The sequence below is a fragment of the Apus apus genome, chromosome 4 (assembly GCF_020740795.1).
Source record: "Apus apus isolate bApuApu2 chromosome 4, bApuApu2.pri.cur, whole genome shotgun sequence".
Taxonomy (NCBI): Eukaryota; Metazoa; Chordata; class Aves; order Apodiformes; family Apodidae; genus Apus; species Apus apus.
The window spans coordinates 11,409,102-11,428,876 of record NC_067285.1 but is presented as its reverse complement, the minus strand read 5'-3'; the positions used below and the strand labels follow the sequence as shown (position 1 = coordinate 11,428,876).

General features: G+C 37.9%; 1 protein-coding gene across 3 annotated transcripts in view; it reads right to left on the bottom strand.

The window, feature by feature from the left end:
- The window catches only part of SORCS1 (sortilin related VPS10 domain containing receptor 1), a 275,819-nt gene that overhangs the window by 95,823 nt on the left and 160,221 nt on the right, over positions 1–19,775 (bottom strand). For all 3 annotated transcript variants that reach the window (XM_051619103.1, XM_051619104.1, XM_051619105.1), the window contains exons 4-5: positions 18,245–18,403; positions 3,861–3,934 (exon numbers count right to left, since the gene is read on the bottom strand). In XM_051619103.1, coding sequence (XP_051475063.1) covers positions 3,861–3,934; positions 18,245–18,403 — 233 coding nt within the window. The remainder of the gene's footprint in view (positions 1–3,860; positions 3,935–18,244; positions 18,404–19,775) is intronic.

The following is a 19,775-nucleotide window of genomic DNA, read 5'->3' as shown; positions in this document are numbered from 1 at the left end:
GTCCTCCTCCACAGCATGACATCACAGTCTCTTTCATCACAAGCATGGACATCACTTAAACTGCAGGTGGAAGAATGAAAAGGGGGAACAGAGAAGCTCTAAATAAACAAAGATTCTATTTTCATGTTAATGGCTCCTCTTAATGAAATAACAGGATGCAAGAATACAAAATACATATGAGCTACAAGGAGCTGAGTTGTCTCTACATAGTGTTTTCTCAGAGTTATGCAGTAGGCATCAGCAGATTGCTTTAATGTTGCTTTTGAGGGGTTTAAATTTCTCTAGGGTGGTAGTGAGAGAGGGGGGTTTCACAGAGCAGACTAAAATAAGGAAATAAAAAGTTATCTTGGAAACAGATGTAAGAAATGCAGCTGTAAAAGCCACTACAGATTCTCTGACAGCATTTGCAGGCAGAGCCTTCTCAAGACTAAAACCAGGAAGCTCAGACTCAAGAGTGACCCATAAACTATTTATAAGACCATCATGACATAGTAAAATGGCAATTAAAATATCAGTGAGCAATCAGCACTTTTGCTTTCATCAAACATTCAAATCCCTTTAAAAGTATTTAACATCCTCCAGATGTCCCTTTCCTGTCAAAAAAGTGGCATTAAGTTAATGCAGTCTCAAGAGGGCCTGATGCCAAAGGCTTTGCTTTGTGTCTTCCCTATCTTACATAAGTCCCAGTTTAGATAGTCCTATCTAAAAGAAGCAGTCTGTATTAAAGCAACTCCTCAGCCTTCTTTACATATGGAAATAATAGCCCTCACACTACACAGATATTATAGCCCTCATTCTCCACACAATGTGTCTTGGTCCCTTCAAAATCATGTGATCTAGAGAAGGCACCAGTAGCAGGGAAGACTATCCCACAGTTTGCTTTCCTTGAAAAATCGTGCCTTTAGGACAGTTAATCAGGTACTAATTTATGCTCTTAAGCATAACTGGAAGTAAGTATGACTTTTCAGGTTGGTTAGACCCTGCATATTTCCAAGACTAAATATATAATAATTGATTATAATAATAAAACAAAAACCCCAACCACTCCCAAAAAAACCAAACCCAAAACTCAACAAACCAGAGGTCACTGAGCAAGGCTTTATGGAGCTTGTGCATCAGCACTAGCTAGGAGAGACATTGTTGTAAAAGTTGGACTTCAACTGTACATCTGCACCCTCTTATGTCCCAGCTCCCTTCTGCTTTTCTTGCATGGGGACTCAGTGGCTACACGGGGTGCAAAGGGCTGCCTTTCAGATTCAGCACTTCAGTGCTTATTTTGTCCTTGAGTACTTGGCTGCACAGAAATGGAAATTCAGGGAAAAGCCCAATATTATTCTCTGTGGTGTACATGTTCTCAATTACACATGCAAAGCTTTGTTTTCTACTATGGCTGCTTTTGAGGACAGAGAGCGTCTATATAATTGCAGCCAACAGTATTGTCCTGTGACAACGATCAACAGAAATAAGCCAGAATTATTTGCAACACTGTCTCCACAAGCTGTATTATTTTTCCTTTTGATAGTAGAAGTACGGTCTAGCTTACACTGAGGTGTGTTATACAAGGGACATTTTGTTCAAGGTGAAAATACAGGCTTGTAATTTCATGTTTTGTTTATGGCTGTAGGGAATTAAATGGGTGGTTGGAACATCTTTTCATCTTACTCTTTGCCTTTGAAGCACCAAGCCTGACTTCCCTTATTTGTTTGGTTCTAAGAGGCCTTCAAAGTTTGATCTCCATGGAAGGGAAAACTATAATTTTCATTATTATTTTTATTGCAGGCATCCATCAGCTCAATTCACATTCAACCACTACTGCAAATAATGATGGGAAACTTCAGAAGTGTAGTGCAGGACACACAGACCCAAGAACAGGGACATTTTTTCCAGCTTTCCAACTCTCTCAGTGAGCTCAATTTTGCTGAATGTCTCGAAGACTGGGTCTCCAGATTTCTAGGACATTCTGCTTTTATTAGCTGAGTTGTGTGGGGCTGTGTGTTTGCATCTGACACTTTGAAACCCTATTAGGAGTCCTGTAGAAAAGACATAGGAGTTATATAAACACAAACCTGTCTGCCTATAGAGACAAACACATGAAAACAAGTTTAAGTTAAAAAAGGAATTGAGTTTGCAAAAGCTCCAGCTAACACAGGTTCTGAGAAAGGATTAAAATGCAGGTGCAGCAAATGAAATCTCTGCTATGTCCTTTGCAGACCAAATATTAATTCAACTTTGGAAGTAAATTTGACCTAGGGCTCTTACTTCTTTTATAAATTAAAACAAAATATTTAACTGAACCACTCCTAAATCTTGATATGTTCAAGACTCATGGTTTCGGCAAAAAGTTGCAGCTTAAAAGCTACTGTGGGGGTCTCATTTTAATCATCTAGTTCAGCTCTTCCTGATTTCAAGATGACTGTTTTATTGAAAGATTCTCTTTTAAAAGTCAGATTCACAGCACATAAGCCAACTTCTACTCACAGGTGGACTACTGCCTCGATAAAGAGCCGATGAGAAGTCGGCCACAAATTTACACCAGTGTAAGCAAAAAGAGGAGTAACTGGAAATAGTAAAAAATAAAAAGTCTTTAATTTAGACTACAGCACCCATACTTGCAATAAAACAATTCAGTGTCTCTTTCATTTCTCAGCTTTCTTTTCCACAGAAGTAGAAGTTGCACTAATTGCTATTGCGTGAAAACATGGAGGTGTTTCGGGTAAGTATTTTACTGCAAGTGTGGTTACAGAGATTTACACTGCGTAGGCAAATCACTGCTATGGAAAGCAAATGCAAAGCCATCTGCCTGCAATCAGAATCCTGAGGAGATAATCAGTACACCAGAATCACTGGGCAATTGTGTGATGAATAAAAGTGAAGGTGAGCCAATATACACAGAATTGTGCTGGTAGCGAAGAACTGCAGAATTAAGTTCAGACCTACATCCAGTGGTTATTTACAGAGCCTGTGGCCACTATGAGCATTTAAACTGAAGTCAAAGAATCCATTACAGACAGCCCATATACTAAAAAATTTTGAGATGCTCAGATTCTATCACAACCATGTAGGCTATGGCCCTAAATGAATTTAGATACAAGCTGTATGATGTAAGTTAACACAGCAAAGAATTAAGCTTGCATCAGAGACAAAAAGTTATGATACTTCCTCAAGAAACTTTAGCATCAAACTAGCAAACAATTTGCCATTGCTGTAACCAACTGACATTCAAAGATTCAGCAAAAGGAACTTACACATGGCTGATCCATACAGCTTGAAATCTGACTGGAAACCTTGCATGGCTGCTTAGAAGCAATATTGCACAGTGATTTAAGCTCATAATGAAGATCTGTGTGTGACTAGTCATTAACTTGCCCATTTTCAAGGACCAAAGTAGGTCTAACAGCAGCTAAAAACACAGCACCAGTCACTGGAGGATGTCCACTGTTACCCATGGCAGAAATGCTAGTATCCTCAAAGACTCCAAGACTTCAGTCTTTGGCTCTCGCTGGTAGCAGAACCAGATTGTACTCTTCTTAGTATCTGATGCAAAAGCAAACAAGCTTATGCTGAACAGACTTGCATCCAAACTCAACACGTTCACAGAAAATGGCTCCCAAATCAATTATTTTAGACTATTCGGTATATTTCAGTGGTGCATCGTCCTTAGATCAAAGACTCACTTTCAATGCTGCATAAACAAATTGCAGGAGGAATAAAGCCCCTTTTATACCAGGTCAAAGTTAATCTTAACAAATCAACAGTGCAGACTGCTTTCAGCCACATTGCCTTCAAGACCCTATTTCAACATCTCTGTATGTATGGGAAAGCTGTCTCTTAACAAATGAGGAAAAGGAATTTGCTCTTACCAGTAGAACCTGTTTGGTGTAACTCCCTCATGAAGAAGCAGCCATCTTCTGCCAAACTCCACTGAACTGAATAACTAGGGACAAAAACAAACAGTCATAAATCACAGTAAAACACAAAGATAAGAGATAAATTAATTTGAAGCAGTCTGAATCACTTCTGAGATAGTGACTTGGACTTCTGCTTCCTCCAGTCTCAAAGGGACACATCTGGTGCAGTTGAAAAGTGTCTACAGTACCTTTTATTGGCAGAAGCAACAGTGAAGTGTGACATGGGACACAACTGGTATTACCTGAGGGATCAAGGTATAGGTAAATCCAACAACCTGTCATGACTGATAACTGATCATCTAGCTATTTGTGGCACCTTCAGGTAATAAAATCACTCAGTATGGGAAAGCTATCTTTTACTTTCATAAGCTTATGGTGGACACCCAATGTATAGTATAACACAGCAATTTGATACCCTGGCCCAGCTCTGACAACAGATAAACAGACTTGCCTGCCTTGATATTATGCTGGCCAGTTATTCTCCTTCTGGTTACCAGAAGTCATCCCTATAGTTTTCAATCTGGCACCAAAAAAAAGTGCTTTAACATGTCCAAATTCTTCTTGAAGGACTGAATGAATTTAAATAGTACAAGTTACTTGCACCATGGAAATCTGCAATTTTCACTTTGCTCCTGTCCTTCTCTTGCAATCAACACGACACCTTCTCCCAGTCTGGTTAAAAAACAATATCCAAATACATCAATCATTTCAGAAAATCTTTCCACGATAAATACCAAACCAGCCTGAGAAAGGTTAGCAAAAAAAGCATGTTACAGGTATTATAAATACTTTGACACATATTTGTGGAAAGATACACAAATGTTGTTACAGAGCACTTACAAACAGCTGCTCTCCATAAATGCTGCCATCAAGTAGTTCTTGGAAGCATAGTAGAGGGGAGGATCACTTGGGTTTTGTCTTTCTTTTGCTTTATTTAACTTCAAATTTCTCAAGTGGAAGCAGTGACAGGCAGTCAGCCCTGTACTTTTTTTTTTTTTTTTTTCAGATTCATTCAATTTCCTCTCTTACTCTTGCTTGATAAACTTATTCAGTCCCCTTTTGTGTCAAGAAAGATGTTAGACCCCTTTTTTGAACTGTGATGTGCCTTTTCAGGACACCACTTTAGAGAACCTACAAAAAATACAAACAATCTGAATTTCTGTGTGCAAAATCTAGCTGTTTGTTTTTTTTAACAAGTAGTGGAACTGGATCATTGGGGAAGAGAAAGATGGATGCCTGAGAGAATGACTGAAAAGGAGAGAAAGATTGAAAGCTTTGAATTGATTAGAAAGATTATTTGAATGTATTTTATGAATTATGAAACTGGGATGTTAGAAACCTTGAAATCTATATCCTTCAGTTTCCCTACTGTAAAACCTTGGAAGGATATGGAGAAACTAATTACAACAGCTTTTTGGTAAACAGTAGACTATGTACAAGTTGAAATCTACTTTAAAATAGGAAACCTGAAAATTCATCTCTTTTTCTCATCTCCCTTTTCACCTAGGGAAGATGGTGGAAGGGTTAGAAGGACAACAAGGGTAAAGAGAGAAAAAACAGTTTGGCTTTGTGGATAGAAATGCATCCATTTTTTAAACTTCAGTGGTTTGCCATTTTGTCTTAAGCAGAAGATTCTAGATACATTTTTATTTGAAAGTTTAAAAGACCCTAACTATAACTAAGTAAAACTTCCATTTTTGAAAATTAAATAAAATATTTTGAGACATTTAACAGTGACTTTTGTAAAGTACTTTGAGGTCACCTAATCAAGATCTTTACCATGACAGGAGGTATTTTTCTCCCTTCAGATTCAAAATGCAATTTAGACCTGTTTTTGTAATTACAGTAAAACTAAAAACATAATTAAAATAAGCTACTCTCAATCTATCTCTCCGAAGCCAATGCTTTCCCTTTCATAGCTAAGTCATTTGTTCTGTGCAAAGTAATAGGTCTTTGATATACCAGTAATTTCAGTTTTAATCAAGTTCAGGGGGCAAACTTTTTAGGAGGACCTTTTGCAATAGAAGAAAGGAAAATGGTTTTCAACTAGAAGAGCGTAGTTTTAGTCCAGATATAAGGAAGAACTTATTTATAATTATGGTGTTGAAACACTGGAACAAGTTGCCCAGAAAAGTGGTAGATATCCCATCCCTAGAAACATTTAGGATCAGCATGGGCAGGGCTCTGAGCAACCTGATCTAGTTGATATCCCAGCTCATCGCAGGACAGTTGGATTAGATGACCTTTAAAGGTCCCTTCCAACCAACTATTCTATGATTCTATGATCCTTCACTTAAGAACAGGGAACAATCCAAACAACTCAGCCAACACCTGTTTCCAGACCAGAGACATATAGGATGTAAGCTTTCCAGGGACACTGATATTTAGATGGCTGAAATCACCATAGTAAATTTTATTTTCCCCCTTTTCTATGTCTCACCCTACTCTCTCTCTAGTTTCCCTGAGCTCAACTCTGAATTTCCTGGTATTCTGAATTAATTAAACACAGCCTGCAGTCCCACTGCAAAGCCACAGCTTCCTTCTGGGTCTTTCAGCAGGAGAATTCAGAGGGGCTGCTCACCTGGTGCATCTGACAGCTCCCCCAGCAGAGCAGAACCCATGATGCTGCACTGCACTCAGGGAGCCACACTTTCTTTTTTTCCTTAGTGTGTCCTGAATGAGACGTGATTCTAGCACAAAGTGGAGAAATACAAGGCTTCCTAAACTTGTTTCAAAGAGAGGAAAAGGATATAGCAATTGTACTGTCAGGGCTAGCCTCTCAAATTAGAAGCCAGTGCCCAGAGAGCTGGAAGATAGCATGTGAGAAACGGCAATAGCTCTCAAAGGGAAATTCCAGCTCCCTGGGAATGCATGCCCAAATGTCTCATTGTCTTTGATGAGACACTGTAATAACCAGCCTTTTGAAGGTGTTTCCTCTTTTGCAATTATCTCAGCACCAATCTCAGCATTTACAGACTCAGCAGCACAAAGAGCAATAATGTATCTTTAGCAAAGGGGGAATTCCCCACCTTGTGTGTCACCTCCCACAAAAAAAGAAAAAGTGCCTTTGCAGTGAGGATCTTTTCAGGTATTTTATTCTATGTATCATTCATTTTAGACTGAGTTTATCTAGTTGGACCAAAATGAAAGGAATATTTGGAGGCCAGGCTTTTGTCAAGTATCAGTTATGATACAGCTGGGATTATTTTTCCCCATTTGGCAATTACAGTGCTTGTACGGATATTTTTTTAAACTCAGCATCATATTTTGTTGTTGTTATAAAAGCTCTCTCTCTCTCGGGACTTCTTGTGACAGACTCATGCATGCAGTCCCTTCAGAGGTGACATTTTATTTTCTTTGGCAAGCATTGCTGTCTGATGACAATTTTTCATTATTAGGCTGTGCTGGGGCTATCAGTAGCTATTATAAATACAGAGAAATTGTAAGTGTACCTAAGTGTGAGGCAAAGTTTTCCTCACAATAGATACTTCAGTAAAAGGTTCCACTGTTCAGAATGGTGGAAATTACATGATTTTCCCATATTTCTAATACTTTGGTTTTCAGCCACAAAGCAGCACAGCAATCCAGGAGTTTTGTACTTCCCTTCAGAACACAGTAGCTACTGTTGGAAACGTTGGATAAGACAAAACAATGGCTCTGCCAGAAGATTTCCACATTACACTGGCTTCAAAAACAGCTTTCAATAATTCACAGACTCAGAAAATATTTAGATAACAGGGATTTCTTTCTTCTTATCATCCATCAATGTCTTAGGCTTTATAAGTCTCTGAACTGAAATACTATCACTCTTGAACACCAGCATTAGTATCAATCAAATTGATATTAACTTGTATGTTATATGTATAAAACATGTATAAATGTCTTATATATAGCTTATATCACTGGAATATCAATGAAGGATTCAGAAGGTGATCAGCGCTTTCAATAGTTCTTCCAATGGACACGTCTTAGTGAGTAATATCTCTAATAAACAAATACTGTAAATAACAGAATTGTCTCACTATTTTACAGATAAAGGTTGCATGTTTCCCCTGAAAAACCACAGAGAAACTGTAATATGTTATATAAAGCCTCATCATTAAAATAACTCTCCTAAAGGGAATGCATGGGAGTCCCAAGTGCTATAAAACATCAGGCCTTCACTCACTTTTATGGAGCTAAAACAAATTACACTAACTGAGAATTCATCTCTCTTTAATTTGCCAACAGTCTTATTTGGCCTTGTATTTTCTTATTAGTCTAGATGCATTTTAAAATCTCCAAAACAAGTAGCTAAATTATGACCTTTGAGGGCCTAATGTTCTCTAGGCATCAGACAAATTTGATTCATTCTGATATATCTGTTATCAGTGATGGTATGAGATTATGACTTAGAGGATCCTGCTTGCCTGCCAGGGTTCAGCTGCATCACAAACTTGAGATCTTCTGACATAAACTCACATCTTCAGGACAAACAAAATGAGCTATTAATAGTTTCATAAAGTATTGCACATAGACATGCACTGCAATAAAACTGTACTGTGCACCACTTGTTTCCCTTACAATCATCGGATTTTGCCAGATTTTTCCAGCCAAAAATCTGGCTCTTATGAGGCAGCTGAATTGTTTATTTGGCCTTTGAACCTGACAGGTAAGAAAGCATGGAATCAATCAAGTCTTGCGAGTAGCAACTAAAGAGCAGTCCCCATTCTTACCCAGTTCCAGCAAGTTCAGTGCTCCCCAAAGCCAGTGGGTAACTGCTACCTGATTACTCATCAAACTCACCATACCAAAAACTTAAGCTCACAGTAGGCTATATATATATATGTCATCCAGGAAGACAGACAAACATTTCCTCATTAAACATCTGACTTTGGAAGCAATGTTACACATACTGTCTACCAAGAATCTGAATGACCCACCAATTCTGACAGAAGGCCATTTGAAGGGTTACTATGCTAGTCAAGACCTACCACCACCCCTTCTATTCTCAAGAGATTAACTTTCTGAGCCAAAGCTTTTTCCTACATGTGCTGTCCCTCACAGCTTCAGTTTCATTTTAATGCCTCTACAAATTCCTGCAGGTATGACTGACCCAGAGTACACATGGTGTTTCATCATTCAGTGTTTCAACTAATTGGATATTCTGATTAAATATTTGGCTCTGATGCTTCTTCACATACTGATCTTGAATCATGTGGTAGTTCCATGCACTGCCTATGCTGATGAGGACATCCAATGCTATGCACTGATTTAATCTCATACAAAAAGCATTATGCACATGGAAATCCAGAACGTGGCTAAAGATAAGGTGACTTAAATTGCATGCTGGAAGTGATGTGAGTGTAATACTCAGAGCAAGCTAGTAGTTCCCATTATTTTTCTTCTGCTTAAGAAATTTCCCCTAAAAAAATTATAATGGAACATGGCATGAGGTCCAAGTTTGTTTGTTGATTGTATTTACAAACTTTGGTATTCTTTCATAAAAGAAAAATGTCTCTTTCTCTCACCTCTAGTTTCCATGAAAGCTCCCCTCATTCTTCCTAGACACAGATCTGACCAAGGGAATTCAACTTTCACTACAGTATTGACTTAAAAAAAAAACTTATGCAACTGGGAAACTCTCTCAGAACACCTTTGAAGGAACCGGGTTTAATTCAAATTCAACACCTTCACCTCTCTGAGAGAGTTCCTACTGGTCAATCCTCCTGATAATTTCTTCACATATGCTGACTTCTGGCCTCTTATACTTCCTCATGTTTCTGAGATGATTAGAACTAACCCCGTTTGTGATGTTGCAACCTCACCCTTTCAAAGAGAATTTATTCACACATGAAAATCTCCAAAACACCAGCACTCCTAAACCACAGATTTTGTACTGATATACAGATTTTTAGAGATTACTTTTTCCTCATTTTCAGTATATATATAATATTTTTTTAAAAAAACAAATTATCATTCTTTCACCAAAGAATACAACATTCCAAAAGCACAGTTTATCTTTAACTATAAACATGAGTCAAACTAGATGAAGACAACACTTTCTGAAGATGCAACAATATAATTTTAAATAAATGCAGGAAAGTCTTTCTTCTTATCTCTGCTCTTTTATACTGAATAATTGTACTTCACTACCACCACAGGTGTATTTGAAGAAATTTCTAGTCTTCTACAAAGTTTCAGTCATTCTACTCAGTGTTCATAGGGGCATTATTCAAATGTTACTCAATTGTGAAAGACCATATTTAGAACTAACCTAAAACCCTCAGGAAAGCAATAAGCAATAGGATAGACATCACAAGGTTTGCACTAACTTAATTTGAGTCTCTCTTGCATTTCTTTTGCTTCTATGCAGTCTGCAGAAATGGATGGGGTTAGTGCATCAAGTAAGGACCTAAGTTTTAACATGTTTATATCAGTATCTACAGTAGTACTTTACGATCTTTTAGACCATTATGCCCTTGGATCTATCTGCTGCATGTGAGTGAGACAGAATGAACAGGGACCTAGATGTGCACATTCCCAACATGCTTTCAGTGCAGCTTACCTGGGTATCAAGTAAAGTACATTAATTTTAAAGAAAATACTGCACAGGGCTTTTCTTCTTCAAAGCAGTCAAAGGATGGGAGGTATGCTGCTGTTCCCTGAATCACACCATTCTTCATTTGGAACAGCCATGGACTAGTCTTGTCTCTTCCAACACTGAATTTAATAGGACAGTATGTTCTGTATAAATGGAATCTGAAATTGTGCATGGTAGTTCCTTCCTAGAATACCACATGATCCAAGATAAAAAGTCTTATGATCCAGGACCCAAAAATAGGATACAAGGATGATATTAATTTATTTCCCTGGTCCCCGATCTAATTGTAGGTTCCAGTGTTAAGATGCTTAAATATCCTTGAAGCAATAAAGTTCAGAGGACACTGCACAGACTGAACATTTCAAGTTCCAGCAATGTATTAATCATGCCATATAGAAGCCATCAATAAGGGTACCCAATCATTAGTGTCTACTGAATGGTGATGGAAATGCATCAGAGTAATAAAGCTTTTGTGTACCTGCTTCACAGCCCAGTCAAATACCATGGAGGTCTCTGTAGCTGCTTTTGTTGATGAACCACACGTTGCTGTCATGTAGACTTGTTCAGTGTGGTTGTAAAGTATTGGTTTCTTTACTTCATTTGCATCAGATCAAAGCATCCTTGAGATGACCATCAGCTTTCTTCCTGCCTATCCCTCAACAACTCTGAACATGTTCTCAGATGTGAGCCTCGTCAGCTGGTATTCAGGTTTTCTGGCAGTTTGCAAGCAACTGTATTAGCATGGTGCCTCCAGCGTATTCAACTCCTATGCTAGAAAAAGTGGCAGGAAACACATTTTTGCCAGCAAATGTTTAAAGGAATCTGCCTGGCATATATATTTTAAAGCCAGAAGAAACAACTAGTATCATCAGTTTGTTCTCCTCCTAATAAATTCTGCAGAATCTTTGCCACTAACTAACAAGTAGAGAGAATTGTTCAACCTAACAACTGATGGCTGAACTAGATTGCATCTTTTGGAAAGACATCCAACCTCAGTTCTGAGGGATGATGAATCTACCACTCCTTGCTATGTTGTCCTCAAGGTTAATTTTCTTCTCTGTTAAAAAACACTATCTCTGTACCAGGTAGCAGGGTATCCTGCCCTTGCTTTTTGTTGTGTTGTAAATTTACTAGGTAGGTTCATAACTGTTTAGATATCTGCATTAAATCAATACATTTTTGTTTTAAAAGTGTATCATATTAAAAGGACAACAGAACAGAAAAGGCTTATTACAGCAGAATTTAGGGGAAGTGTCAGACTTTTTAGGCACACATGCATAGCTTTAAATTTAAAAACAAATTGTTATTGCTTATCATTCTCATTACATTATGGCTCCTTACCTATGGCTCCAAGTGAATTTAGTGTTGACAGGCATTTTGTATAATAAGAAACCGGAGACATGTTAGAGAGTACAATCAAAACAAATGACAGAGAAGGGAGAGGTGAGTCACCTGTAGTAAAGAGAAGGGAGTTGCTCAACACTGCAGACATCAGTGGCAAACCTGGTGACATCAAGTACATTTATTTACTCCTAATCCAGTGAGCTGTCCAACTCCGACAGAAAGGAAAAAAAGTATTATTTTTTTTCTTGGAAGTAGGAAAACTGGAGTTACATAGAGCACAGCAAAACTTGCAGAGAAACCACAGATCTACTCATACTTATAAGTATGCATCCAAGGATCCCAAACCATCAAAAGAGTAACCTCTCTAAGGGGATGATATTTGTACAGATGGATAAGCAAGGACATAGCGATTTGCCTAAAGAAGAGTGAGTCAGTGGTAAAAAGCAAGTGATTATTGCTCAAGAGTCTTTCCTTCTGTTTCATTGATCACAGTCCTGGCCCAGAAATATACCTTCCTCTCTGGACTGCCAGGCTGCCACTGAGCTTTGCTAGTTGAACTTTTTTGTTGTTGTTGTTGTTATTTATTAGAGGAGGAAACAATGGTAGAGATTCCTCCCACTTTTAATTCCATTCTTTATTTTAAATTGTTACTCCAGCACATTGTGCTTAGTGAAGTGTGTAAAAGACTGATGACTATACTACAAAAGCATATTGTGCAACATAGTTTTTATGCTGGCTTATGGCCAATTGAAAAAAAAAAATAAAATAAAGATACAAACTGACAACATTATTCTTCCTGCTGAGATAGAGCTGCATGCATGAGAAAAAAGAAGAAAAACTCCTAATAAAAGAACAGCCAGATGAATTATTTTCATGTCCCTTCCTTGTTCATTTTCAGTGTGCTGGTTACCACTAAATGCTAATCAGTTTGCCTAGAGACAACGAGGCATATTTGCAGAGTTGTGTGCAAGATGTGTTAATCAGGATGCCTGACAGGTTTCTGTGCTTAGGGTCTTTACGCTAACAGCATGCACCGCCCAACCTGTAAGTGTGGATGTTTCTGTGTACAGCTGATCACTTACTTAGAAACAAAACCACATGGAAAGGCTTAAAAATAAAGGTTAGCATTCACAAAGCCTTTGTGTGGAAGGCCCTTTCCATCCCTGGGACTGGTGCTGGTAACCCAGAAAGGGTATCTAAGATCGTGCAGAAAGTGAGACATTGCAAAGCCTGGGACAAATACCTTCTAACATGCAAATCTCCTTATCACATTTTATCTCCAACAATATGCATTAAAGAGAATCAACTCTCCTGGAAAACTGGCTTGGCTGATTAGTGGTGCCTTAAATATTAACACAAACAGTGTAGATTGCTGCAGGAGTCATGTCATAGAGAAAGGGAGAGTTATTCACATAGTCTAATGTTAGCTTTATGCAAACTAGCTCCCTGTTTTTGTCTGTAGTCTGTCAAAAGAAATAGGCTTTTCCAGAGGATGATTCAAAGTGACTAATGCTTACTACTCTAGAGAAGCTCTTTTCTTCTCCATTAATTTTAGATGGAATTAGCCTCCTTCAGCTAACATTAGCCCAAGTGAATAGTCCTCTAAATATTGTCAGCAGTGTGGGGGAAAAAAAATAACAAAAAAAACAAAATTATGTCGCTTGATGTTAACGGCGATTTTTTTAAAAGAACTATGATTCAATTTCTGATAAAATAAATCTCAAATTTATTCTGCTTTCTCTAGTCTAGGTAGGCAGTGATGTTGCTACTGAAATTAAGAGGGTATAAATAGAAACAGAATAATTTAGGTTGAAAGGAAACTCTTGAGGTCCCTAGTCTGACATAAGCAGGACCACCCTCAAAGTTAGACCCCCATGCAGTGAAATGCAAGGTTTTAAATCATGAATTATGTCCAAAATAGTCCATCACACCTTGAAGAGTGAACACTGGCTACATCCGTGCAGTTACTCTACTGTCAGACACAAGCATTAGACCAAACACATGGTCAGACAGGGATGAAAGTACTTTTAGGAATTGGCCTCTCTCTCACACAGACATTTTGGGGCCATATGTATCCTTATCTCTATTCTCTATCATCCATGATACGTGAACATCTTTCTCTCACACTTGAATGCACATGTAGTAGATCTCCTTTACTGCAGAAAACGGAAGATTAGATGGTTTGATGACATAATACATGTTGTCCCACAAGCAAAAGAATCCTGATTTGCTAAACTTCAGCACTTCAGCTATACAGCCCATTATCTGTCCCTAATTGATTGCCCTCCAGCATGACATACACACAGTAAATAAAGGTAGACAGATGGAATCAGATATTTGGAAAAGGCCAAAATGAAAAACTTAAGGAAAAAAAAGCAAATATAAACCTCTTCATTTACTAGTGCTCTCTTGACAGAGCTACTTTATTCTGGGGTGCCTTGCTTTTCAAGAGTTCATTTAAAATAAAAGAGGAGAAGGAACAACAATAACTCCATTTAAAACCCGCTTTTTCAGCCTCTGTTTCAACTTTCAGTGCTAGAGTGGCTTTGCACATTTGTTCTTGGACTGGTCAATTACAACTCTGCATTTTGCCCATCTGTCTTGTGTTTTCCAATTTCACCTGTATTTCATCTCTTCAAATAACTCTGTTATTCATGGCTGATAACTAACCATTTCTCTGAGTGTCTGCCCCATCTTATGTCTCCATGTGAAGTAGAGGCTCTTACATCCCACCCTATGATTACACACCAAACCACTTTTGAAAGTTACACATAAACAGTACTCCCATAAAATAGAGTCACTAAGCCTACAAGGAAGCTGATTAAACCCATGAGAGCTCACACAGAAGACCCCAACAAGCTTTTTCCTCACAAGCAACTCTTTACTGTTTCCTCCTGATTTGTGCACCTCTTACACAGAAAATGGAGAAGCACGCAGTAGGTCTGCAATTACGTGGTAAAAATCAGCCTTTTAACAACTGTACTTTCAGACAGAACAATGAATGCAATCATGAAGCAATTAGCACAGGCAGCAGATGGTTTGCAGCTCTTTTTTTCTCAGGACTGGCAGGAAAAAGTCATGACTGAATAAGGGACTGGTCTGTCAGCAATGGTGATTCAAGTCTGCTGCCCAAGGCAGATACACGTGAGAGAGACACGTGAACAAAAACGACCAAGTCACTGAAGTTTAATGAGTTATAGCTCATCAGCTGAACCCCATTAATTAACCACATTCACCCACACACAACACCCAAGAAACTGGGACATAAAATTACTTCAGTTTACACAATTTCCCTATTATTGAGTAAATCTCTATTCAACCAACCAAATAAAACAACAACAAACAAACAAACAAACCCCAAAGACCCCCCACAAAACACCGAACAAGCCAAAAGTGTAGTACTTATCAAACTGATAGACTCAGTGGGCTGTGAACAGATTGCGGGATGATGCTATGTGACCCATTTCCCATTCATTACAGCTGAGCAATGAGAGGCACACACTAACTGTTGGCTTTGCCCCCATCAGTCCTGAATTGGATGGAAAAGTTCCAAGAATCAGAACAGTCCTAACCCAATGTGATTCCTCTCTCTGCAGCTCTTGCTTATTCAACACCTGACTCTCCATCTTGCTAGAAGGATGTAGACGTGCCTTCTAATTGATTTTAAATGGCTGCAACAATCCTAACTGGTCAGAACCCATATCTGATATCAAAAGGTAAATTCCTTACCATACAGATATGTTTCCCTTGCTTACTCAGGTAACTCTTAGTTTGCACACAGTGCTTGGAATCCAAGGAGTAATAAGTTCTCTTTCCTTAAATACAGCCTTAGCACAAGATCATGAAATAGGAAACTGCAGTGTCATTTGTTCCAAACTACCCCACAGCTCCCATTCCAATTATCTAAATACCTGCAGGACCTCATAATTACTCTGAAAAAATTCTGCCTTTGGATACACAAGCATGAAAGCAATGGGAGTCATTTACACTTAGCCACAGGCTGAACTTCACCCTTAGTTTGAGTTACATTTCATTTAGTCCAAGCTGATTAATACTCTCTGCCTGTTGGTTACCCTCTATGGTTCTCAGCCAAAGCTTGTTGAAGTCAGAAAATGTATCCATTAGGCTTCAAAGTAGAAATCAGGCCTGTGGCTGATATCCATGCAGAGTACTTTTAAAATTTTATTTTAGAGTTAATTGATACAGATCTACAGACCTTGATCTACATGATTTTTTTTCTTGCAACTAAAGTATTGAATTACCAACAGTTATCCAATTTGTTAATCAATGCCATAACACAAATAAATTTTTGTTGTACAGCCTGTACCCTCTCACCCAAAATACCCTATACATACCACACCAAAACTAATGTCATAAATTCATTGTAACACACAAAAGGGCCTTTTGTTCTTATATCTGGGTTTTTGTTTAGGATTCTATAGAGGAGTGGGAGTTTCCTACAGAATAGTGACAATATACTTGCTGGTAGCCATCTACCATAAATTAGATGAGCATTAGCTGTATGGAGTCTAATTCAGAATTGTTTCCTGAGCAGGATGACTACCACAACAACTTAAATTCATTTTCTACTGTATCCTAGTTTTATTTGACAAATTTGCCACTGAAAGTTTCACTGAGCCTCATGTAACAAATTTCCTCTTACCAACACACAGTAACTTTCATTCCAAAGGGTTCTAAAAGTCAGCAGAGACAAGATTCTGTCCAGTTTCATATCAGTCCAGAGAATTCAACAGCCAAAAGGGAAAGGGAATATTTTGACCCTGTCTAACTACATATTGAGCATCCAAAAAATAATTTAATTTGCACCTCCCTCTCGGACAGAATATAACCACAGTTATATCATACACTCTACAAAATGCTGTAACAGGAGTGAGTGAAAAACATTGCACACAATTGACTCCACAGGAAGATTTAGGCATTTCCCATAGCTGGGAAGGTAATCAAGCTACTGGCCTAGAAGGATACTAGTGTTGAGCTTAAACCACAGGACTGACTTTCTGTTCCAAAATTCCTATAATTTTGTGACCTTAGCTACTTATCTTCTTTATGCCTTTATTTTTTCAGGCTTATTGTAATAGTAACAACAATGGAAAATTGGTTGTTTAATTCAAAAACACGGATGGAAAACATCATAGAATTAGAACTTTTATGTTGATATTTTCATTCATGCATAACCTGAACAATTCAGCCAATATTTTGATTATTGATTAGGTTCACATTCTCATAGATTCATCATGTGTGAAACAAGAGACCACTAAACTACTTTGCATAAAGTCTTATATATTAGATGCCAAGATATTTCATTCTTTTACACTTGGCTTGGAGCTCAGCAAATTCTTTTTGTCTATTTATCAGTTTTATTCAAAAACATCAAAATGTCAGGGTGCAAAGTCTTCCTTTTCTCACAGCAGTTTGCTCCAATTACTAATTACTTCACAGTTAAATCTATCTTCTCTTGACTCCCGGCCATCAATTCTGTTAGAAAGTTTTTTTGCTAGATCAAAATGTTCACTAAGATTTTCTCTTCCTCCATGGAAATATTTACGCACAACAATTCAGTTTCTCTTCAACCTGCTTTTTTGGTAAACTAGACAGATTGAACTCTATAAAGTCTGTCACTCGATGACTGGATTTTGAGTATTGATGTGCCTGATTTTCAAAAAGTTCAAACAATGAGGTCTCTTACAATCAAGTACTGTTCTGTTAAGTTGGACAGCAAAAAACCAAGATAAATCTTGAAGTATATTTATTTGACTGATGGATTACCCATATTGAAGGAACTGGACCTCAAAGGAAATTGATTCACCCCTATTTTTCTCCTAGAAAATCAAAGGTTACTTGAAAATATGCCAGCCATATAGCAACAAGAAATATCCTGTTCTTGGAGATGATGCTGGGATGGAGTAAGAGAACTGTTAAATAAGAGGACAAAAAAAACCTCATTAGAGGTTGCTATTTCTATCATGAAAGATCCTAGCTGTCTTCTCTGCCTGTTGCCCATCACATGGTATTGCAAAAAGGAGTGATGAATAAAAGCAGACTTCCAGGTCAGCCACCGAGGGCTAGGCCCCAAGAACACAGTAGGTGCCCATGTCCTTTACTTTGCCCTTTACATTGTGGCTTACTCAATATTTCTTGCTTGGAAATACCAATTTGGTATTTGTTTTGGACTATTTTCCAGTTTTATTCAAAAACATCAGAATGTCAGGATGTGAAATCAAGTTTGATATTTCCAAATTTCCGTTGTGAATACCAGCTTGGTATTTCCAAATAATGTCCTGGTATTACTCCAAAGACTGTCCTGAATGCTCTGCAGCAGTTACATAGACCGATGAAATCCTAGGTTGTTCCTAAGCAAACCAAGTGATTTGCTGCCAACATTTCTTACCTTCTGATCTTGGCTGTATGCTAAGATCCAGTCTTCCTGTTTGGGATGGAAGAGCAGACTGTGGATGTAAAAGTTCAGACGGTATTTTTGATAGGTGGCCCCTTCATCAGAACTGATTAGTAAACTGCTCTCAACTTCTGGATCAGTCAGCAGCATAATCTATATGGAAGGGAAAGGTGAAAATATAGTGGTGGAGTCAGAAGGAAAAATAAGCAACTAAGAACTTCAGATAAGCTTATTAAATACATGCATTTCAAAATGTTTCAATATAACATCAAAACTAAACATAGCCAATCTTTCAGTAAGGAAAACACTGTATTTCAGCTATGTATATGAACATAACATATGATCAAGTAGGCAGAATGACTTTACCACTAGTAAAAACAGACCTAAACGAAGTTATGCTTAGGTTCTTAGAAAAAATCAAACCTTAAATTTGTAACACTGGAGTGCAAATTTATCCAGTTAACAGACAGCCACTGTGGACTGCTAGGGTCTTCATGAATGACCTATTGGAGTGGCAGACAAAAAGTTATGTATTAAGAAAAAAAAATTTCAAAAAGACAGACACAGAATGATCTCTAATGGCTCAGAGCTTTGCTAGAATCTGGCAGAATTTTCAGAGATGACAGTTCCATTGCCTGAAATGTTATAACCTGGCTGTCTGCAAAAGCAATCTTGCTTTGGCAGGAGAAAGCATTTGATAATGTGCTGGGTTCTTTCCGTCTCCAGTTTCTATGGTGCTGTGAATTATAGATTCAGTAGTGTATCAAAAATAATCTTTGCATAACAAAGTTGCTTTCTAGCTTTGTCCAAGAGTGTTAGTTCAGGCGTGACAGAAGATACACAGCTTGTGGTTGTAGTAGCTACTTCTCCCAGTTAACTGTGGTATTAATTGGTCTGCATTGCTGATGAATCAGAGAGAATGATGAGATACTCCTTTCATGTGTCTCTGCATGAGAGAATATATAGGTTTTAGCAGCAGCAGAAGATAATTCCAGTATTTCAGCACGTATTTCAAAAGTAACACCCCTAAGGAATAGGAATGAGGTACCATGAATGACAGATATGAAAAGTTCTGAAGAATATTTGCCTGGGAAGGTATTAAAGCTTTTGGGTTTTTAATTTCTTTAATTTTTTTAAGTGCTGGTTCTGCTGTTGCTTTGCAAATGGCAAACACTGATTTGTTATCAGACAAGCCTGAAATGAAAGGATCCATCCTCGGCATTTCTCAGAGCAAATTTCTATCTGGCTTTGGGCACCCCAAAAGTCGCACACACTCAATTTCCTTCTCCACCTTTAATTTAGACAGTCAGAGTTAGATATTACTTAATTTACTATCTATGAATTATAGGGCCTCATAAGCCTTTATGATAGACACCAGATGCTAAAGAACTATAAGTATGTGAAGGTATAAATACAAATATAATCCACACAGAAAATGCCCTTTGTTATTGGGTAGAGGTAGAGGTTTTTATCTCTAGAAAACTCACTGGTAGCAAAACAATCTGCCTGTGATTTGAAAGTTTAA